The 23,736-nt window shown below is 32.2% G+C and overlaps 3 protein-coding genes across 5 annotated transcripts; all 3 read right to left on the bottom strand.

Moving 5' to 3' along the window:
- Positions 1-4,117: 4,117 nt before the first annotated feature.
- Positions 4,118-4,988, bottom strand: LOC11444231 (NDR1/HIN1-like protein 26). The gene has a single exon (XM_003602340.4). The coding sequence runs from the start codon at positions 4,927-4,929 to the stop codon at positions 4,294-4,296; it is 636 nt and encodes a 211-aa protein (XP_003602388.1). The 5' UTR covers positions 4,930-4,988; the 3' UTR covers positions 4,118-4,293.
- A 5,728-nt stretch (positions 4,989-10,716) lies between these two features.
- On the bottom strand, positions 10,717-14,834 carry LOC11437345 (two-component response regulator-like APRR9). Of its 3 annotated transcripts, XM_013606002.3 has the most exons (8): positions 14,453-14,772; positions 13,347-13,508; positions 13,120-13,250; positions 12,676-13,006; positions 12,464-12,589; positions 12,217-12,340; positions 11,301-12,009; positions 10,717-11,198 (listed from the first exon to the last, which is right to left on the bottom strand). In XM_013606002.3, exons 1-8 carry the CDS (start codon positions 14,694-14,696, stop codon positions 11,091-11,093), a joined length of 1,935 nt encoding a protein of 644 aa, XP_013461456.1. In that variant the 5' UTR covers positions 14,697-14,772; the 3' UTR covers positions 10,717-11,090. The 3 variants fall into 3 exon arrangements, with proteins under 3 accessions (XP_013461456.1, XP_013461454.1, XP_003602387.1); XM_013606000.3 differs by having other exon boundaries at positions 12,217-12,589; positions 12,676-13,003; positions 14,453-14,834; XM_003602339.4 differs by having other exon boundaries at positions 12,217-12,589; positions 14,453-14,833.
- A 2,615-nt stretch (positions 14,835-17,449) lies between these two features.
- On the bottom strand, positions 17,450-22,997 carry LOC11444230 (transcription elongation factor SPT4 homolog 2). Its single transcript, XM_003602338.4, has 5 exons — positions 22,599-22,997; positions 22,171-22,262; positions 22,025-22,080; positions 18,423-18,484; positions 17,450-17,792 (listed from the first exon to the last, which is right to left on the bottom strand). The coding sequence occupies exons 1-5, from the start codon at positions 22,686-22,688 to the stop codon at positions 17,742-17,744; spliced, it is 351 nt and encodes a 116-aa protein (XP_003602386.1). The 5' UTR covers positions 22,689-22,997; the 3' UTR covers positions 17,450-17,741.
- Between the last annotated feature and the right edge of the window lie 739 nt (positions 22,998-23,736).

The raw sequence follows: 23,736 nt of genomic DNA, 5'->3' as shown, positions 1-23,736 counted from the left end.
GTTTTTAAGAATCATAGGAATAGAAAAATAAGCTTTCTTTGTTCATTGATTCCAATTCCCCCTTCCTTAACTATTTGCCCAATGCAAGCTCAATGTATCGTCTGTGGTAGGGGATGTTACATGGTGCCCCGGATTAAATGATTGTATATTAGGTCATGTAGGTGATTTTGAATATTATTATGAGAAAAAGTTTAATAAAAAATTAGTTAAATGTTCAATAAGTTTAAGTGTCTTGATAACCATTAATAGTAGTACAACAGTGGATTCCATTTCAAAAAGTTTTATGGATTATGAAAAAGTTTAAAAAATTAGATAAATATTCAATAAGTTTTAGTATCTTGTTAAATGTTTCCTTAGATATTACGGTCTTGTTAACTAATGCTCCAAGGTAATTGGTTAAGAAATCCATTAATAAAAATTGTCTTGGAAATATAAGTTTTTATTTTTGTCTTAACAATAATTACACCACTTTTTTATGCAAACTTATTTTAACACTTTAATCAATGTCTCAAGGGCCCTCATTAAAGCAAGAGAGACAATGCTGGTACAAATAGGCAATAGCACTACTTATTTCTTCTTCACTGAGGGTAGCTAATAAGTTATACAAGCATTCTCCTATATGTTATAATACTCCTATTATTTTTAAAAATATCTATACAAATGTCAAAATAATAAAATGTATTCGGATATTATACCAATTAGTGCTTGGTCTAACGAAATGAGTTAGTTTTCACAAACATAAAAAACTAATATTCAAATATCATTTAAAAGAGTTGTTCACATTTAGTGTTTAACATTGTCTAAAATAAGATTATTATCTTAAATGTAGATGACTACGGAGGGAAAAAATGCATTTGGGATATATGTGTATTACCGTATACAAATTACATTCTAAATCAAATTAGCATACTAGTATACATTAGTTGAGCAGTTAGTAAAAAAAAATGTTTAGCCTATGAAACAGTGTTTTTAAATATTCAATCCACATATTTATTTAATTAGAATAATATCGCATCAATATAATTAAACTAGCACCATTTCTAGATTGCACAATTTTTTTGAAGAGGTTTTAGTGCTCAATGCTTAACAACTAAGTCTCTGCTTACCAAGTAATGATCGTGAGCACTCAACTTAGTTGCGTATATATAGTAATAATGAATGAGAAGTAGGGGTTTGTAGTTGGAGATGGTAGAAGCAAGCTGTACATGTGTAATAATATGCACACAACTTTTTGACAAATTTGTTTGATACCTTCAAAAAGTTACACGGCATTGGAGCAAATGAAGTTGAAATTTCAGTTTCCATTGCCTAACATGGTGGGAAGCGACTTTCATGTACATTAAAAAAAAGTATTTCAAACGTGAAGTATTAAACTAATTTGCCCAGCAGCACTTTGAAATTGCTCGTTCTTTTCAAACACAAAGAAATTGCTTGTTCTTAGCCAAGAAATCAACAACCAATTATTTGGTCACCCTTTCTCTCAACATCACAAGACACTTTTAGTCAAGTTTGTTAAACATTTTTTCCTCAAATAAAGTTTGATAGAACTTTAGCTTTATTTAGGGTTATTTAAACCTAAGTTAGATTGTTTTTTGTTAATCTCCATTTAGTCCTTAAGTTTCATAAAATTACTTCCATTAATAATGATGACAATATAATTGTTAGTGACAAACTTTAACAATCATTTTTCATTTCATATATAGGAACATTTTAGTCCTTGCTAGCAACTATTTTGATTGACATTTGAGATTTAGAAGGACTAACCTTATATTTTTCATTTTTCAGAGACTCATTAAATAAGTATATGTGTTTTTTTAGTTCAAATTAAATAGAAGTTGGATGCCAAAATTAATGTTATTTAGAAAGAGCAATTGGTAGGGCATATAAGTGTAATACATGGTCTAGGATGATCAATGTTTGAAAATTGCTCAAAATTTTGACGATGTACGACATAAGTTCTTACGCCTAAGAAAATGATGGGATTTGATTCAACATAAACAAGAGAAGACATATATATTTTCGTCTTGCGGCACTAATAAACATTTTTCTTATTCTTTGACGAACCAATATTAATTGAGTCATTATCTCGGTTGTGAGTACACGTAATTTCACGAGTTTCTACTTATGAAAAGCATCATCATTCGTCGTTAGTGTTTCAAACAAATTTTAACAATCAGCCAGACAATAGGTTACCTTCATAACATATTTCTTTTTCTTTTTTGACTCAAAGATATTTCTTATACTTTGGCCCTAAACAATATTTTACCATTCACACATGAAAAAGTGGTATAAAGAAAAGAGTAGTGATATATGTACATCCATTTGGTACAACTTTGATGACAACTTTCATTTATTCTCTTCTCATTGCTCCAAAACTATAGAGAGAGAGAGAGAGGAAAAAAAAAAAAAAAAAGGAAGAGAGAAGATAAGAATATAATGTGAGTATAAGAGATAAAGTTGTCAAAAAGTTATAATAAAGTGGTCGTACAAATATCAATTCTCTAAAGAAAATGATTGAATAAAAATCAGAAGCCTGCAAGGGGGGTAGCTTGTGTGAATGTGTGGCACATTATGTACCATATTCAAGGTCTAGACGAGTTAAAGTTACTTTTTGTTAAGATTTTCTATTGTGGTTGGTTTTCGAAAGAGTGACTTTGTTTAACAAAGATATGTGGGACAAATATCTGCCACAATAAAGTCTGTTTCTTCTCAATGGAAATTGGGAACAGGGCTTTCTCTGTTTGAACTTTGAAGGCCAGCATTTGTATATATTGGTATAATAGGGTATAATAGTAACAATAAAACCGTGATTAGGCCTGATTAATGAAATTGAAACGGTTTACTTTGCTTTACTTACAGATCCCATTGAGACTTGGTTGTGATGGTGAGTGACAATGGGATTGCTTACCAATGTTCTACTATATATCAGTTCCTAATGTAGGGACCAGTAGGTAGTGATTTTTGACCTTTCTCTTTTAATCTTTAAAAAGTAACTTGACTTTATAATAATGTTCCATTTTCATTTTCATTTTATGTAAGAGGAGTAATATAGGATATATGTTAGCGGAGACATGTAGTCTTAAATTAATCGTCAAAGTTGGATGAGTTAAATTGTTTGGATTCAAGTCATTAAAAATAATGCATATGTAGTTTGACGCGTAAAAGACCGCAGAGACATTTGATATGTTGGGTGTCGTGTTATAACGTGCAATATCCATCTTTTCCATATATAGTAGCTCTATTGGGGGATGTACTAGATTATAACAACCATCAAAACCTTTTCAACTAACTAATTTGTACTTAATATAGTAAGTACTATCAACTAATTATGGGTCAATCTTAAGAGAGTTCAAGTACAAGTTCTTCAACCAGCAGCTTCATGATATCCAAGCAACCAAAAATGATGATATAAATAATATTTTTATCAAAAATATGAGGTGGCATTTCACATGAGACACTTGAAAATCTTCCCACCATGGGAAAGTTATTTTTAACCATCAGATTAAATAAAGTACATGCATAGGCAATAAAACTTCTATTTTGGTCAAATTTCTGAAAATCAAAATGGGAAGTGTTAACTACACACTTGCCAGTTCCCACTGTTAGCATCCCATAGTATATTCAATTGAGACATGCATGGACAATTATATCATATATCTTGGAGATTATTTCTCATAAAAAGTAAAAGTTTAATTAAAGTATACCATATATAATTCTTAAAGTTGAGAAATTGACATGTAAATTCTGCAGATTCTCCAAACAAAGCAACAAACTTTCCTCCCTTTAATTTATTTCCTCTTCTTAGAATCTATCTACATATTTTTCGACCAAAATAGTTTTTTTCCTTTGTATGCACCAACAAAGAAACAAATGTGACCCAAAATCTACTCATTCATCCACTCATAAAAGGTACGAGACCATGAAATCCATCCATCACCTTCTTTTCTTTTTACCCCGTTTATCATACACAAAACCAAACCAATTTAGACACACAAGATGACACTAAAAACCAAAGTGATAAGATTAACCAACCATCTATAAAAATATTCTTTCTTTATCATTATAAAAAAATATCTAATAAGCATTCTTTTCTTTTTTCATTTTCACTCCCAAAGTTGTAACTTTTGGTCCTATATATTATCATTCATATATTTTATTTACAAAATCACATATAGTGGCCACAAAATACAAAAACCAACCAATAAAAAAAAAAAAAAAAAACTTTAAAGAACTTATATAACTCTATGAGATATATGAAGAGTACTTAGCAATATTATCATGCTTAATCTATGTTTAAATTGTGGTAGAACACAAAGCACCCAGTTTTGAATTTAGAGGAGGCACATTCAAAGTGGGTCCAATTCCAAAAGCCACGATAGAATCACAATTAACATTAAACCTGTAACGACCAGAAACCCAAGTACCAATTTTCCAACGAAGTTTTCCATTAGCTTTAAGACTCAAGCCCAATCTTCCAGAAACTTGATCACGACTCAATTCATAACCAATGGAAGGAGCAACAGGTAAACCATTTCCAATCAAAGAAGATGATAAAAAATTACTCTCTTGTGTTCCTTGGTAAAAAGGTGGCACAAATGAATCACTAGTTATTTGTTGATTCTTGTAAGTTGCATAAACTTGAAACTCGTCGTAGTAAATGCTAACTTTTTGGTTTGGATTTTTGGAGAGAAGAGTGAGTTGGATTGAGGAGTTGAGGATTGGTCCTGAGAGGTTTAGTTGATAGATGTCAAGTTCTTGGAGGGAGAATTGAGGTTTGGAGGGTTTAAGGATGAAATAGATGAGAAGTATGAGCAATAGGATTGTGGTGAAAAATGTTGAGAAAGCAAAGAAGATTTTCTTGTAGTTTCTCTCTATTCTTACTTGTTTTGTGGCACAGTGTTTTGGAGATTTTATTGTGATTTGAGACATTTTGTAAAACAAGGAAGAGAGGAGTGAGAGAGAGAGAGAGAGTTACAAACTTGAAAGGAAGGATGTTTACAACGTTAAGGAAGAGAGGGTGGGGTGGGTTTATAAAGAGAGCAAAAAGCAACAATTATTATGTCCTATATAATGCTTTTAACTAGCAGTTCTAAAGCTGTGGTGATTAGTATATGAAATGAAATAACTCTGAGAGATTAAAGTGGTAAACTGGAAAATTGCTTGATGTGGAGGGAAATTCTAGCATGTCGCAACGTACACGTCTCATAAGTAATTTATTTATGTAGTAAACTCATTGAAATGTTGCAAAAATTCAGACTCCTCAATGAATCATGTATACATTTTCTCCTACTTTTCGCAAGAATAATAAAGTTATTTGGATATAATCTGGAAAATTTTCATTTTCTTGTGTTTTATGTTAATTTATTTTTTCACTTTTTATATTTATTTATTTGAAATATTTTAGTTACTTTTTTTTTGTATTAACTTTTCGATTTCTAGGGAAAGAAAACCTTAGTAATCTGGAGTACTTCCGTGTGAGATAATTATAAATAGATTTGTTACTTTTACTTGTAAATGTTTATATAGTAGTTTGATTTACTCCCACTTTATTTTGCTATTTATTTTTTAAAATCTACTATGAGTTTAGTTATCGAGAAAGTCTTGTGTGGTCAAACTTTGCCGACATAAATGGTGGGCGGTCCGATAGCGAAAACTTTATAACATGTGGCTCAATGGATCTTAACGGATGCTCTGAAACCATGTTGAAATTGGGGCCTAACGCCTCCTTACAAAAACTGGTTTGTAAGGTGATGAGTGTCGGTGCGTGTATATAAATGGTGGGTGACCCGATCGATACGCTCCGTCTTAGAAATCGTGGATAGGCCTGACACAACCCTACAAAACTGGTTTGTAAGGTGAAGATTGCTCCCACTTATAAACACATGTTCATACCATCTTTTGTTCGTTGTGGGACTATTTAACGTAAACATCATTTGGGCACAAACACAAATAGGTAGACTATGAGTTTCACAAAGGAAGAGACCCCAATTTGGAGCCACTTTGTAGTGGAGTCTACACACTAAACCTAGAGTGTAATAGAGATAGTTTTCTCTCCACACACAAAGGAAAACCTTGGAGAAGATCAAAATGGGAGATTGTCATGGACTCATTGCCATATGCATATTTTGGTAATCCAAAGCGTTTGATATTTATGATTAGGATTATTATTTGTTCATGTTGCAGTATAGGCTTAGAAATTGTATTGATTGAATTTAGCAATTGTATCAGTTAGGTTCAAGGGTGTAAATATTTACAAACATAAATGATTAGCTTAACAAAAAAAAATAACAAATGAAAATAAAAGGCCAAAAGTTCAATTTTGTCATTTAATTTACTTTGCAAAATTCTTATACTATTTTTTAGATGATAAGAACAACGTGAAATTGTATTTAAATACATTTTTTATACTTAATTTCTATTTCCATCAAGAAAAGTGTAAATTTGGTGTATAAAACTATATTATGAAAATTATAAAGTTCATAAAAGAAAAAGAAAAGGACCTTTAAAGATCCGTGCACAATGAGACACATAATGACCTATATTTTATACATCTAATTCAATCTACGCTAATTAGGTGCATCTAAACTAGTTTTTTTTTTAAGGATGGTGCATCTAAACTAGTTGACCCTACACCATTCTCCACTTTAATAACACAAAATGTTATCTCCTTTTGCAAGTAATTACGGAGCAAAGTTTTAGTGGGACAAAGCTTTCTAACTCTTCACCTGAAAAATAAAATGGCACGTTCATACATTTCAAAAGCTAACAACAACAAAAAGTTCCCAGAGATGAACTGTAGAAAATCTAGGATATAAGTTAGCTATGTTAATGTTAATAAAATGTTACATGTATGTATATCTTGTTGTTTTCACAGTACATCCTTTCTTTTCTTTAGGTTGTAAATAGCTTTGGTCGTTTTCAAATGTTTGGTTAATTAGGTTGATTGAGACTTCCATGTAACACAAGCAACCAAAGTTGGGGCCATAACTGTCCCCAATACAACTTTTTCTTTTTGGTGCACAAATGGGTGCGCTAAGGCTTTCTCAAAATGAAAAACAAAATCTACTTCAGACAACTTTGTTTGAGTATTTTAAGAAAAATTCGAATGGAGAATAACCAAACAAAACATAAGTGTGTGCAAATCGAATTGAACCACAATATACATGCATGCATGCTTTCATGTATTTAATAACTTTCAAGTATTCAATAAATTTGGTGTTACTTAGTGTAACACTATCAATTAAAATGTTTGCATTAAGACTAAGGAACAAGCCAAATTAATCAGCCGCAAGAAGTGCATGTCACTAGTGGTATTTATAATTTGTCATCATAGTAATAAAACACATGGCATGGTACACAAGAAGTGAAGAAGGTTCTCCCATAATAAGTGGGCCCTACCCTAGGACTCCCCATAAAAACAAAACAATGTCACAATATGTATCGGATGTCTTGTGATACCTTAAGATAACGATTTTGCTAAATTTAAAATGATACTATATAGTAGTATATACATACATTATGATACTGCCACGATTATTGAAGGAAGAGGATGGGGACATGGGGGTGATAACTCTTTAAGCTATAATAAGAAAGGGTGATTAGGGAAGAAAAAAAAGCAAAAGTAACGCTTTTTAAAAGAGAGTTAGAGGAGGTAGCGTAAATAGCCTTTCTTCATGATTGGAATTGGAAATGGCCTAGTGGCATGCATGCATGCCCAATCTCATATTGTCATTTTATTTATTTTTTGGATGAATAAAAATTAGTATATATTAGATTAGATTAGATGTTATGTGTCCTCTTAAGCTTAGCCCTGTTAATAGGGATAATGTATAATATATGTAAGATTCATGATTCAAATTCGGGCTACCACTAAAAAACGATTAGATGGTATGTTATAATTTTCTCATTCATTGCTATTTAAACTCTTACTTTTTAACTCTATAATTTTCTTAGCTCAAATTAATTGAGTGAACATGAAAAGGAGGGAACATGTAGAATATATGAAATGGCTTTTTGGTGAGTCAAAAAAATAAAAATAAAAATGAAATGACTTTTTGGAAACAAACGAAATTATTGTTATTTGATGATTTCTTGTCCTTAAATGTGTTTTAATTTCGCTTTTTGAGTTGAGATAATTGTCCACTTTCAACATGATTTTTCAGCTGCGGGGCCAGAGTCAGTTTCCATGGTTTAATCGATATGATTAATCATCAAAGTCTTAAAATAGTTTAATAGCAAAATAAATAAATAATTAAGAAGAGATTAGCATGGGATGTTCATCATGCATACATGGTGATGGTGGACCATTTAATTGCTTTAATTTTGGACCCTTCTAGTGAGTAGTTAACTTCAAATAGCACTTGTGGTAGAGACGTTTGACATTAAAAGTTCCTTTTTTTGTCAGTTATTATTGAGTACCAACCCCTTCAATTCAATTAAGAGAGAGTTGAAGACCCCATAACTTTGTGGTTTCTCCTCTTCTCACCTTTGTTATCTTAAGACTCTCAATTTGCTCAAAATATATAAAAGGGGTAAACGACATATATTGTTTAGTTTAATTGGGAGATAATATAAAACTTCTGAAATTCTTGTTATGTCGGTTTTGTCTATATGTACATTTGGTTGAAGCAGGATCGGTCCTAAGACTTTTTTTATGACTAGGGCGAAATAATATTTTTAATCATTCCAATATTTTTGTTATTACATTTTTTGTTACAAAATATTTATTTATAATCAAAACAAATATATTTATATAGTATTAACTACTAAGTAAAAATAATAATTATAATGCCCTAAACAAATGGTGCCTTAGATTGCTGCCATTTCCGTCCACCCTCAGGGCCATCCCTGGGTTAAGGTTCCTAGTAATCAAACATACTATAGAGATCAATAAAATAGATTAAGTGTATTGTGAAAACACAAGCAAAGTAAACAAACTTGAAATATGATTGTTAAGAAGTACAAGCAATGAAATTGAAAAGCACTTACTTACACTTCAAACAACTTTTGGCACTGTTTTTTCCAAGGGGTCCCCTGATTGAGTGTATGTAATATTTGGCTCCTTGCATTTGTCCATTTTCTAAAGTACGTATTCTTTCTAATTTCTTCTTTAATTTTATCCACAAACTTAAAGTGCAGCAATTCTTTGAACGTGAGATTGAGTCCATAATTTTGAACTGCGCATTTCAAAATTTCAGGGGATAAGATCATTCAAGATATTAGCAAGTGAAGGAGATTTTTTTTATTTTATGAAAAAGGAATTGATTTTTATCTCCTGGCTTTTCTTATGCTAGCACTCTATTTAAAAATGGGGTGGCTCAATAATTGTTTTAAATTCACAAAGTTACATATTCTAAATTTTTTTAAGAAAAAAATATATGAAAATTACTTTCTGCAGGTGAGGATTTTGGTTTATTTTAGAAGTAAAAAAAAAAAAAAAAAACTTCTCATATTTTCCATACTATTATATTAATGTATATCAAAGAATCAATCAAGCAATAGAACATTCCAAAGACTTCCAGAATATTGATCAACGCAAATATCTTTTTACATCAAAAAAAATATCTTTAATTTGAAAAGATACATCTTTAAACTAAGTTAAGAGTGATACTGATAAGATCAAATTGAATTTACTCTTTAAATAATACTAGTGTGACATCTTCATCATGAACTTTAAAATGACTTCTTTTTTTAGGGGAACTTCAAAATAAATTGGCAAAGCCTTAAAAAGACATGCACATATTTTTAAAAATAATTGAAGTCCTAAAACATCAAGAAAAAGAGGAAGGATTTGTTCCAAAATATATTTTTTTCTTCCTGAATTTGAAATTCAAGTTGAAGAGTGTGTTGTTACATGATTGAATGTATTTAGTCATGTGCCAATAAAAATTTAGGTGAATAGTCTCACTCAAAGTTTTCATTGGGGCATGATATAAAGTTTCAAAGATTAGAGGAAGTTGAACTCTGTTTCTGTTGAACATGAATTTACTTCTTACTTACTAGACCAACCTCTATTCACTTTGTTCGAATTCGTTTATGAAAGAGTATAACTCTTTTTCATAATTGTTTCTTGTGATCAAGTAGTGCATTCTTCTCTGTATATAAAACAACTACACCATCCAATTAAGCTCATTCTGAATTTGATGCAGCCCTTATAAATAAGAAAGTTATTCTATGCGCCCCCACACTCCTCACAGGCCCCCAAAATTTTGAAAATGCCTCTGTAACTTCAGGGGGATCGGAAAATAACTTCCGATGCACCAAATTATGTTCCAAAAGAGTATGATTGTGAATTTACCAAGACTTCCCAACTTGTTTGTTCATCAATCTATCCGGTTCTTTGAATATCTAGTTGTTTTGAAATGTAGCACCAGCGTTCTATAATCAAAATATCGGATAGATTGATGAACAAACGGGTATGGCACTCAGATAGTAAATTAGAATATCTAGTCTCGATTTTAATAGTTATGAGCACAGATCGACTACCAGGGGCACATAGATCAACAAGCCTAACAAGTATTTGAGACTTGAGATATTGGAGAATTTGAAACTTGTTTCGCATAATTTGGAACTTGTTATACAAAACAAAACAAAAATTGGTATAAGAGTTGTACAAAACTTTGAATGAGAATATATTGTGTTGAACACTTGAACCATTTTGTAAGAAACTTGTTGGATAATTGATGTTGTATAATATTTTATCACCAATAAACAAAATACAATTAACCGGTTGCTGTAAACACAAACAGAGTCATACTAATATGATATTGTACAAGAAGCTCCAACATTACATGATAAATCAGCGAGACCTAATAAGTACACAAATCCTTAAAAAAAAAATTAAATAATGAGACACGACAATCTCTATAAAACTATATAAAATTACAACTGTATATCAGGTTATTATTAAATATATATCAGGATCTAGAGGAAAGGCAAAAAAAGAAAAATGGTTTTACACAGCATATACAGATCAAGTGGTTTTGGTACTTAAGAAGTCAAGGAAACAAAATTTTGAAGCAACTAATGCTAACAAAGCACACTATCCTCTCCACTAAGTCACATATCTGCTAATGTAATAATCAGTATTCTTAGCAATCTTTTTCTCCAGAAAGAGAATCAGGATTCGGTTGGCGAACAAATTGTCCTTTAACTCGAGGACGCTGCTCTGCTAGTTTCTTTCTGCTCTCATATCGAACCTGTTAAAAAGTATAAATAAGTTAGCATAATATGAAAACAATGATGATCATTGATCTTACTTGTATAATTACAAGCTCATATTGATGTTGATATTGATATACCTTCTTCTCATAACATCTCTCTTTTCGTTTCAAACGGAACTTGTTTAGAGCTGCTTCTCGTAGCATAGCTCGATGTGAATATCCACTGTTTGTGAGTTCTTCATTCTTTCCCTCTGAAACTGCTGCTGTTCTGAAAGTGGCAACTTGTTCAACATTGCCACTACTTCCACAATTACTTCCATAACCAATGCTGTTAAAATTGCTGGCATTTCCATTATTACAAAAACTACTGGATACACTTTGATCAGTTGTAGGGGAGATAAGTCTTTGATCCTCTGGATGTTCTGACTTGTGTTCCTGTGTATACATAATTTGGTTTGGAGTACTGTTTCCATTTGGACCGCGAGGTTCGTAAAGCTGCTCTGAATTATTTTGTTTAACATTTGACTGATAAAATGCATCTGCTTGAAAGTTTTGTTCGAGAAACACAACTGAACCGGGCATTGATGGTGGACCTGATTGTGTACGAAACCCTGGTGGAAGTGTTGAACCATAGGCCATACAAAGATCATTGAACCTTACACCTTTCACAGGAATTGGGAGAGAATGCCTTTGCTGGGAATGTGAAGTTGCAAGTTCAGATTCTTTTTGCATACTTGGTATTGAACTATCTGAGTTATGGTTCTCATTATTTGTTTTTTGTTCTCTTGGTTGATCAGAGAAGTTAATTACTACGGCAGGTGATGCTTGCAATTGCCTATTAGTATACCTGCATGAATGGAACACCGTTTCAGTGATAAGCATGCAGAATTCAACAGAGTGGAGAAGTCATAGAGACCACAAGTACAAAATTCATACACTTTCTATCTTCATCCTTATAATGTTCTGAAGTTCTTCAGACTCATCACTAAGATTACAACAATTTTTAACTACACGGAAAGGAAAAAATTAGAATAAAAAGGGATTTAGCAATTACCGCTTGAAAGCTGAAGCATTAGAATGCATAAGGGTGTGCCTTTCTTCGGTGAGATCCTTCTCAAAGTTGCTGGGATGAGAGCTTCTGAGAGAAAGATCCAACTGTGGAGAATGGTCAAACTTGCCTGTGCAATCAATTGATGAATTTTTGAGACTGCAATTCGGATCAGTACGAAATGCTCCAATCAAGTCAATAGCTTCCTTAGTAGTAGAGTAAATTTGAACATAGTGATTGTCATGAACCTCACCACTGATGCTAGCATTCCTAAAATGCTCTTGATCATCTCCGTCCTTGCAATTATTTGCACCTGTCTCTCCATTTTTACAGTTATTTGTGCTTGCCACTCCATTATTGCAGTTAGCCACGCTTAATCCTAAAAATAAAAGTTTGTTCAAATTTTAGATAGTTCTTCCTTGTGAGTCGAACAAAATGATATTGCTGTGAAAGAAAGAAATTTACCTCCGGCGTGACTGTCCTGCGCGATCACAGCCTGGCCTAAATGAATGTCAAGTTCTCGTGTCTTTATTTCACTTGGATATGCTTCCGCACATTTCAGCTGAGAAAATTCATGCATGTTATCAACCAGGCCACTCTCAGCTTCCATGTTTGGCCTTGTACAAGAGCTCTGTGCGTCACTTCCTTTCTCAATTAAGTCCTTATTCCTTTGAATGCAAGCAGCATCACCACCAGAACGATTACTAGCAGCGTTGTTTTCAGCAGTGGCTTCAAACTTCTGTTGTGTATCACTTTCATCTTGAGGGCCATTTATGCCAGCGGTTGCGGCTGACTGCTGATAGAGTAAACAAATAATAAACATAAGTTCAACCAATTTTGTTAATAAATTCTTAGTATTTTAGGGAAAAACTGAAAACGAACTGAAAATTGAGAGAGCAGAAGTCCTACTGTTTGTCTTCTCCAAACATGTTGCCACAAATTCCTTAGTTCATTTATTCGAATTGGCTTAACAAGATAGTCAGCTGCACCTCTCAACATGCATTTGTATACTGTGCTAACTGAATCTTGCGACGACATCACTGGAAAAGCATGAAAAAAATACAAAACAATTAATATAAGTATTAATAAGGAAAAAAATTGACAAGCAGAAAGAAAATTTATCTTTAATATCATACTTATGACAGGGATGCTTTTGCAAATATCATGCTCCATAATTAATGTGAGAAGTGCATAGCCGGATATGGCTGGCAAATCGACTTCTGTAAGTATTAGATCAATACTGCGCGGTCTTCCTTTGAGTATTTCCCATGCCTTCAAGCCATCAGCAACAGCAGCAACTGCTCAAAACAGATCAAAGTTATTTTGAAGTTCTAGAGCTTAGATTTACTTTCAAGTACACTAATTTTGTTTTTCAAATTACAACACAACCAAGATAAAAAAACTCAATAATATAAAATCATAATGGCAGATAAAAATTGAAAATAAATTGAATAATTGTACCAAGTTTATGGCTTAGCCTAGTAATTTCCATACTGCTATAAGACTCTATTTCAAGGTGCCATAAATTCCTAAGATTTTCAGCTAACAAAATCCATGTCACTTTAAACCAAGTTGCTTGGGCTCCAATGGCAAGGAGCTCCTTCCAAGGACGTATCCGGGGAATACCGGGTTCGATTCCCGGGGGGAACAACGCTTGGCAAGTGCCCATGCCTCTACGCATGAGCCGGATTAGTCGCTCACCAGTGGGTCGGAAACCGGTGCAAAAGCCAAAAAAAAAATCCATGTCACTTCTCTGTAAAAAAATCTACATGATTTTTTACATTTTTTCTCATGAGTTAAAATTTATCAAACCATATTAAAAACAAAATGTCTTCAATTAATTAGTGCACACAAATTTTGTTTTCCATCCCCTTAATTTTTATCTTTATTTATTAAATCAGCAAAATCTACAAATCTATCAGTACACCCTTGAGCCTTGATCCTTTCCAAAATTTGCAGTCCAAAAACTTCTAAATTTATAATTACTAGTAAGCTTTTTCCCCCTGTTTTTGTCATGTGTCAAATATATACTCTTAATTAACAACAACTCAGCCTCAATATAACCCAATATTCACAATTAATTAAATCAAAGTTTACACTAAAAAAATATGAATTTGCACACAAGAAAAATTGAAAATTGAGAATACTTACAGAAAATTAAATAACCAATTAAACACAAAACAATATTACAAAAACATCAGCTTGTACAATAAAATAATAATAATAATAATAGAAATAGTACCTTTATAGTTGCATTTTCTAAGAAGTGCTGTTATAATCTGTCTTGTACAATCATCAGCTTCAACCAAAAGCACCCTCAAAACCATTTTTGGCAAGAATTTCTCCCACCTCATAAGCCCTTTCATTTCACCACCACCACCAGCACCTCTACTCTCAGTTCCTCCGCTCCCTTCTTCTTCCCTCACCTTCTCTTCTTCTTCTTCCACTCTCACTATTTTCTCACCACTCATTACAACCTCACCCATGTTGTTGTTTATTGGATCCAAAGACAAGAATCAGCGTATAGCATCAGAATCTTTGTTCAAGAAAACAAAACCTTAGCACACAACAAAAATATCCAATTTGGAAGGTGAAAAATAAAAGAAAGTAAGAAGAAAGAAAAAAAGCAATATATTGTATATATATGGATATTGTACAAGATTTTTTAAGGTAATAGAGTTTGATCTAATGGTACAGATTGTGACACCAAAGGTAACAAGGTTCTAATCCAACGGTTATAAAATATATTCTTTTAGCACAAAATATCTAGAAACCATGCAGACACTGGCCCACATGGTCCACGTCATCAACTAGATCTATAAAGAAATAAACCCGTGGTTGGTGCTGCTGTATTAGTGGTGGATATCATTTCAATCACTCATTTATTCAATTTATTCAAACTATTTTTGTGCTTTAATTGTTTGGTTATAACTTTCTCTTGAATTCCAAGTTGTGTCCAAATGGAAAATATCAAGGGGATATTTTTGTATGAGGGACAATTCGGAATGCACATGGACCCATTTGGAGAAAGATATTAATTTTTTTAATCCAAAAAAATGAAGATATTTTTGAGTGCTTTGAGGCTGTCCAAGAATCCCATGGACAATAGTGATACACGTGGCAATTTAGTTGAGGATGTCTTGTTTTGTGGCTTTGAAGTCGTCGAACTCTATCTATGTCTTCACAAATCACATGCTGCGGGCAGATGTTGGCTACTCGCTCTTTTATAGGTCAATATATATCATCTATCAAAATTTGACTTGCAAAATAGTAAAAGAAGTGATAACATGTGTTATTAATTCTCGTCATATATCACATACTTGATAAAGACAATGCATAATATACGTAAAGTCATGTTAACCAGTGTCCGGGTTAAGGAAACCGAAAAAAGTAAGTTTTAAGATAAAAATAACATTTTTTATGTTTTTGAAAACTTGACAACGCAAGTTCCAATGCAATACTTACTACATTTCACTTCTTAACCAGTGTGTCGGAGGCACCGATTAACATTACCTATGTATGTATGGAAGGGTCAGAATTTGAATGTTAGACTCATTTATTTTTTAGTCATCAGATCATCCAACAAAAAAACTCATGATAAGAAATTTGAAGTGAAAATTTCATTTTAGAAATTGTGTCTATTTATCTTTTAAAAAGTTGTAATTTATTTTTTCCCAATAAATAATGTTATTGGAAATCGAACTTAACTCAAAATTTTCTTATGCTTTTGTCCCAAACGAAGTTAAATATTTAAGATTGTTGCCAAAATTATAGAAGCATGTGTGAAAGGAAAAAAAAAAACAATTGAAAAACAATGAGAAACATGCTGAGGAAACCCAAGAGATGGAAATGGATACTTTTCAAACGAAAGCAAGTTTTTATGTTATGTTAGTTGAGAGATGGAAATGGAAATGGAAATGGATACTATCAAAGGGAAAAGTTAGTTGATTTGTTGAGGTTTAAAAAACAATGTATCAAATGATGGTAAAGGATCTCAAATAAGAAGTTCATCAACAGTTAGTAAAGGCTTTTTTATATACAAGTGCCACTCCTTTCAATTATAATAGTAATGTGGAGTTTGCAAGAATTGTCTGAGATGATTGAAACGTATAATTGACTACAAAAGCTTAAAAGAAGATTCGGTGATCAAATAAGTTCAAATTGAGAACCGGCCATTTGATTTAATTCAGATTCAAATTGAAATAAATTGAGTACTCAAATGAGCACAATTGGTACATCTTGTATGAAGTTTCATCAGGTTAATCTGTTCAGAGACTCATACATATTTTTGTGACAGCATCAATTTATGGATACCATAAAAAAGATGCTCGATACAGGTGGAAAAAAACTCAAATGAGTAGTTGACTAGCATATATATAAAATGCTTTAGTTAAGCAGCGAGGAGCCTGTTTGGATAAGCTTATTTTGAGCTTATACAAAACAGCTTATACAAAAATAAGCTTTTATATATTATTTACAAGTTTGTTAAGGTATTTTGTGAAAAAAAAAAACAGTTTATGAAGATAAAATTCTCGTTAGTAAGAGCTTATAAATTAAAATAAAAACTTAATTATTTACATAAATCATTTTTCATAAACACAAAATAAGCTAAATCCAAACCGGCCCTAAGGGAGGCGATCTCTCAGTATACAAATGGATTACATAGACCCGAACTTCGTGTTAATGCTAATAATCCCTTGTAAAATAGATTTGTACACATCATAATTACTTTTTTTTGTCATGTATGTGACAACATTTTTTCAATTGATATGATGCCATGTTTCACACCTATTGTTCTGTTTTATTTTCTCAAACCATTTCAATATGATAGAAACAAATTATTGATTAAAAATTTCGAACAAGAAACTGGGACGAGAACGGTGACACCACTTGCACCATTGACATTAATACATAAGAAATATTATGATTATGAGTTCAAACTCTCGTAATTGATGTAAAATAAAAATAAAAAAACTTGCCGGTGCTATCATGTACTCCCTCTGTCCCTATATCTAATAACCCTTTTATTAGAGGCAAAGGATGCTTACATATAGGAACGGATACATTAATACATAAGAAATATTATGATTATGAGTTCAAACTCACTGCTAGTATCGTAATTGATGTAAAATAAAAATAAAAAAACTTGTCGGTGCTATCATGTACTCCCTCCGTCCCTATATCTAAAAACCCTTTTATTAGAGGCAAAGGGTGCTTACATATAGGGACGGATGGAGTATAAACCAAAGTGAAAATTTCCAGCATGACCAAAAGAACGCAAATTGGTAATTCGCTTGCATGATAGTAGTTTGATAAATTACTTTGGCCAACAACATATCAGTCAAAAGGAAGCCTATATTACATTTAGTTTCATGAGCTCTTCTCACGTACACACTAACTAACTTCTGTTTAGATAATTTTAACAACGCATTTCAATAATGCATTCAAACATAACTAGCACTAAAGTCCACATCAATACGTACTCGATTCCAACCATGTTAGAGATGTCACAAGGCCTATATTTACTTGTTTCACGAACGTTTGGGAAGTGTATATGGCACATGCTTATCCTCACAAATAGCCTGAAAATGGGCATATAAGAAAATAAATAAATAAATAAATAAACAAAGTTCAACATACAACAGTAATTCAGTGTAAACTGTTCGATAGGCTGATACAAGAGAAAGGCAAAAAAAAATGTTTTTTGTGTATCAGGCAGCTTTGCACAAATGTGAGCAAAACTTTTATTTTGTTATACAAGTTGAGCAACACTGACTTCTTCATACTTCATAATAGAACAAACAACTGATTGCAAAAATAACCTAATCTTAGTTGCCATGGCCAAACATTATAACCACTTGAGCATTTAATGAAAATCTCAACTCAGAAGGCAACGGTGTTTCACATAACACATCCTGTGTGTTTAGAGCTTCCCTAAATTTTTAACACCTTTGCAAAAGACAAAGAATAAACTGCCAACTATTTTATATCCGACCAGGTAAATTAATGGATAAAAGCACAGCCTAGGGGGAAATCCCCAAAAAAAAATACTTAAAGTTAAATTATGGTTTTTGAGAGAGTGGCATAAAAAAAGAGGTGCACAATCTTATACTTGAAAAGAGACAACTATGTAATAACAAAAACAAAGTCCCTTATCAAAAATAATAGTAATGTATGCTGAATCTATATTACACAAATAGAAAAATACAAACCTGCATATCGTCTGGAAGAGCCTCTGAGACAGCAAGAGTGTAAACACCAGGAACAAATTTTCCTGCAACATATAAGAAAAACTTTAATTTCCACATCTCAGTTGTGTGCAAGATTTCAAACTTCAATCTAGATAGAGATTCTAAAAAAGAAAAATTAAACGGCACTTCACAGTTGAAAGAAAAAAATAAACAAAGAAGATAAACTTCAAATGAAAAAAACACCACAACAATTTCTCTATCTCTATAATAATATACACATTTAGCTCACACAAATGAAAATTCTCTCCAGGTGCCACTCACTAAATTACATCACCAGTTTTTAATTCAGAGGTACTAATTTACATGTTTTGAATCAACCCCAATCTCTTTCTCTGGCACCATTCTTTATAACAAAAAAGGAAAAGCTTCTCACTTGCTCGTTTTTTTTTTTCAAAATTCAAATTTAACTGGTACAATTTATATCACATTCCTCTTCTATCCATCTCTTTGCTCTCCGCCCATCTCTCACTCCTCTGCTCAGTGCCCATCTTCCATAATCAAAACATTGTATAACCTACATCTAAAACGTAGCCTCTTCTTCAAAACAGACTAAGAAAATGGGGTTCTTGACTGTAAATGGAAAATCTTAACAGCAACTAAGGTTTATGATTTTGACTGTGACTCTTTATTTCTATATAGATTTCAATTGTGACTTTGTGATTTTCTGCAGCTGTAGACATTGTGTGAGCTTTATTGTAGCCGGGCTTAGATGGCATGTACTCTATCCTTGTCTTAACATATGAACAAATCGCTGTCTCCACATTCTCATCTCAACTTTCCTGAAATGATGAAATTGTGAGATTGACGGCGAATGACTAACTCTTTAGTCTTTTTCTTCTCATTTTAGTGCTAATTGTGAGATTGTATGTAAGTTCATTTGATTTGGATTTAATTTGATACTCAAAATGTGCACTCACAGGGTGTTTTTGAAAATGTCTTACAACAGGAAATGGAGGGAAAATGTAAACAGCCAAGCATGAAGCTTTCAAATGATATGCTTTTATATTGTTTATGCTTTTTTTTTCCTTTGAATGTATAGACATGTTTAAGGAGTTTGTCAGATACAACCACTAAATGTTTATATACTCCTTCCTTATTAGACATTATTGGCAAAATCTTTGAATGTGATTTCATGTTAGAATTTGGGCAGAGCTTACAAAACTGGCTTGTAAGGTGAGGGGTGTCAGTCTATATACTAATGATCTAGGATAGCTCTAATACCATAATAAGTACTAGAGATTTCTGCCATCAAGAACGATGAGAATAATATGGAAAATTACTGGACTTAAAAACCAGAGGATCTTAAGACTGCAAGGGTGCACGAATAGAAAAACAGAGACGGTAGCTTCAGACAATGAGTGAAGAGCAAGGGTTTGCTGGATAGAATTGATAAAGACTCTGCATCAGACAAACGACCTCGAAAACAGGTTGAAGAGGCGCCCACGAGATGACCTGAACCGACAGCTTCTTGATCAAAACGATTTACGACGGCAAGTGGCCAATACGTGCCGAAAAGTCTGACGGATTGTTATGGCGAGTGGGAACTTCTTCGGCGACGAAACTTCAGAGGGTGACAGATCAGAGCCTTATAGTGACAAAGCCACCACGTGTGTCTAGTGTAGTGGGTGGCAGACCAGACTTTAAAAGAAAATTAAAAAGTATAACTAGCGTGACCAAGCTTTGAATACGATCTTGAATGAATTGCTTATGAGTATCAGAAATCTCATAAATTAACACCACGAGAGTATATAACGTACTATTCACCTAAACATTAAACAGTACTTTAATCTTCGTCAGCTAGAATAAATTTCATAATTAAATTTTGTATTCCTCTTTCTAGGACCTTACTTGAACCCTTTAACCAAAAGGTTGAAACTGCAAAGCATTACCATAACTCAACACATGTAATACATTGATTTGGTTGTGGTTGAGTTGCAATTTGATACTCATAGTATATGCACCATAACAAGAAGATGTGAATGCGAGACAGCAGTAAGTGGAATGCTTTTGAATAATCACTTTGTGATTACCAATTCGTTCAACGGCATTCGACATAATGTTGTTTCTCATATATGCTTCTTATAAGGATATCAAATTGCAACTCAACCACAATCAAAGTTAATGTTTTGTAGTTTCTACCTTTTAGTTAAATGGTCAAGTAAGGTCCAAGAAGGAGGAAGAGTGCAAAATTTAATTATGAAACTTATTACCATATATAAGTATTATTCAATGTTTAGGTGAATAGTATGTTGTTTACACTCATGGTGTTTAAAAGGAGTTAAAGAACATTCTACTCACTTAAACATTCCACGTAACTTAATTTTTGTTAGTTACAAATAAATTTCATAATTAAATCTTGCATTCCTCTTTCTAGGACCTTACTTGAACCCTTTAACCAAAAGGTTGAAACTGCAAGGCATTACCACAACTCAACACATGTAATCCATAAATTTGGTTGTGGTTGAGTTGCAATTTGGTATCCATAGTAGACGTGAATGAGAGACAACGATATGTAGAATGTTTTTGAATAATGACTTTGTGATTGCCAATTCGTACAACGGCATTCCACATAATGCTGTCTCCCATTCGTATCTGCTTCTAAAGTAGTGCATCTACTATGGATATCAAATTGCAACTCAACCACAATCAAAGTTATGGATTACATGTGTTGGAGTTATGGTAATGTTTTGTAGTTTCTACATTTTGGCTAAAAGATCGAGTAAGGGCCTGGAAGGAGGAAGAATACGAAATTTAATAATGAAATTTGTAATTGTTATTGACAAAAATTAAGTATTATTTAATGTTTAGGTTAATAGTATGTTCTCTACTCTTGTGGTGTTAATTTATGAGGTTTTTGGTATCTCATAAGCAACCCAAACAATTGATTTAAAAAAATATAAAATTAATTTTGTTAAATAACTACTATGAATGGAAAACATGGAATTGGTAGCACAACATTTGCTTTAGCTTTTTGTAATGAAGGTTATGTCTGCATCGATCTAGAAAAGGTGTGTATGTTGATCTCTATGTACTAAGTTAAACCTAGAAAAAGTGTGTATTCTGATCTCTACATAAAAAGTTTGATCATGCTATTCTTAATATCAATATGTATTGTCGAGATTAACCACATCCAATATGTTTTGTAAATGTCTTGCAAAAACTACTATACTAACTAAAGACCATATAGTAGTATCAAAAAACTAAAGACCATATTGTGTTTTACAATATCGTTTTCTTTACCTATTGTTGTTGCAATTTTTCTATAATGTAAAATAATGAATTCTAATTTGGTATTAACTGTGAGAAACTTAAATTTATATCGCTATTTGATGTTATCTCATGAATTTGTTTAGACTTATTCATGTAATTTTAAATAATTGTTCAGTTTTTTATTGTTACTATGTTAGTAATCGTAGAGTATCACCCATCCATTTGCACGGGTGTATGACTAGTTGTATATTGCAAAGTAATGCTATCATCATAATACTGTAAAGGGAAAGAGAACTAAAAGGCAATGGGCAAGACATATTATAATAAGCATTACAATAGATAAATGGACATACCAATGCGCAACCAACGGGCGGCCCAGCTTCGAGTTGGATCCATTACAGAAATGATCCTGAAAATCAAAATGAAGAAGAAAACATGACATTCAGAAGCTTCAAAGGTGATTAGGGTTTTGATGTAAATAGATATGACACGGACATACCCATTAAAATTGGGGGTGGTGCATTCAACAGCACGCTCTTGATCTTCTTCCATCTGTAAAAATGGGCAGTTCTCACATCCTGACTCCCTAAACTGCAAATCAGAAAACAGGGATTATTTTTATTTATGTAAAACAAAATCAGTGTATGTTTGGCTATGCGGTGACTAAAATTGAATTTGAGTGTATTGATTCTGTAAAATTGATTGTTAAAAGCGAGTTGAAGGTAAAAGTAATTGAACAAAAAATTTGTATAAAAATCAATTCTATGATCAAACGCTACAAATTATAGCTTCAAGTAGAATTGATTCTACTTGACCGCAACCAAAAATGTCAGAATCAATTATAGACCTCTAGAATAAATTGGGCACCCTGAGAGGAGAACCAAACATATACTAAGACTAGTGAGAGAAAAGGAAGGACAGTAAGACCTGATCGTAGGTTTTGACAAGGCGGCAACGAAGACAAGCCCTCAATTCATGTCCAAAGCTTGTAGGGATTTGAGCAGGTGCACTTGCCATTGTTTTTCAACACACTGTTTGAACTGATTGTTAGATAAGAAAAAAAACAAAAATTATAATAAGAAGCGAAATTCCAATAATCTCTCTTAATTAATATAAGAAGAGAAGATGTTGTGGAAATCCTATTAATGCCCCAGCCTGGTTAATTGACAAATCACCAAAGTAAGGGTAAAATCTGTCTTTAACTTACTTTATTCAACCAAATTACCACAATTAACTAAGATGATGTCATATAACTACAAATAACTAATAGTTTAGTTCATTTGCTCTTCATAAAGTCATTTCCATTTGATGCCAACTAAATAAATCCGATTAGTTATACAAAATATATTCATTAGTTATACAAAAAAGCAAATAAGAAGAGATAGAGGGATGAGCAGCTGATTCTGAGAGTGAGAGAATTGAGAATATGGTTTAGTATCAGTTTGGTTTTATTTTTTTAAATATATATATATATATATATATATATATAACGACGTGTTTTTTTACAAGATATAAAAACGTGTTGTTACATTAATTAATGAATATTAAAATTTATTTATTTTTTATATTCATAAAAACATAAGATAAATATATTTCATTGTTACATAAAAATAACGGTAAAACATTGATCGTTTGATACGTACAACATATCAAAGAGAGTCGTAGAAAAAGAGTGATGTGTATAGATTTGAAGTGAGGCAGTAATAGACGAGGTATAAATAGTTAAGAGACAAGTTTTAAAAAAGATTGATAAAATATATTATACAAGGGTCAACTCATCACTTCAGAATTTTAAAATAATTGTTGTAAACGAGACAAGTTGTCACTTCGCAAAATTTTTAAAAAATTATTATAAACAAGACATACTGATATAAATTTTAAAATAAGTATTGAACATATTTTGGTAGTGGTCGGAGTTTGAACCCCGGACCTTTGGATATATTATGCATTATCCAAACCAACCAAGTTAAGCTCACGAGGACATAAGTATTGAACATATGATTTGTCATCTCATCACTGATATATATTATAAAATAATTATTATACACGAGACAAGAGATACATT

This window comes from Medicago truncatula, chromosome 3 (genome assembly GCF_003473485.1).
Source record: "Medicago truncatula cultivar Jemalong A17 chromosome 3, MtrunA17r5.0-ANR, whole genome shotgun sequence".
NCBI classification, from domain to species: Eukaryota; Viridiplantae; Streptophyta; class Magnoliopsida; order Fabales; family Fabaceae; genus Medicago; species Medicago truncatula.
Note: the sequence above shows the minus strand (reverse complement) of the source record. Positions and strands in the feature narration are given on the sequence as shown.

Bases quoted from the DNA above. Each gene is read 5' to 3' on its own strand.
- LOC11444231 (XM_003602340.4), bottom strand. From the start codon at position 4,929: ATGTCTCAAATCACAATAAAATCTCCAAAACACTGTGCCACAAAACAA.
- LOC11437345 (XM_003602339.4), bottom strand. From the start codon at position 14,696: ATGGGTGAGGTTGTAATGAGTGGTGAGAAAATAGTGAGAGTGGAAGAA. The intron at 13,251-13,346 runs GTATGATATTAA...ATGCTTTTCCAG, and splicing joins CAAAAGCATCCCTGTCATAA to TGATGTCGTCGCAAGATTCA. The intron at 12,590-12,675 runs GTAAATTTCTTT...TTTTATTTTTAG, and splicing joins GCAGGACAGTCACGCCGGAG to GATTAAGCGTGGCTAACTGC.
- LOC11444230 (XM_003602338.4), bottom strand. From the start codon at position 22,688: ATGGCAAGTGCACCTGCTCAAATCCCTACAAGCTTTGGACATGAATTG. The intron at 22,081-22,170 runs GTATGTCCGTGT...TTTGATTTTCAG, and splicing joins ACCACCCCCAATTTTAATGG to GATCATTTCTGTAATGGATC. The intron at 18,485-22,024 runs GTATGTCCATTT...TATATGTTGCAG, and splicing joins CGCCCGTTGGTTGCGCATTG to GAAAATTTGTTCCTGGTGTT.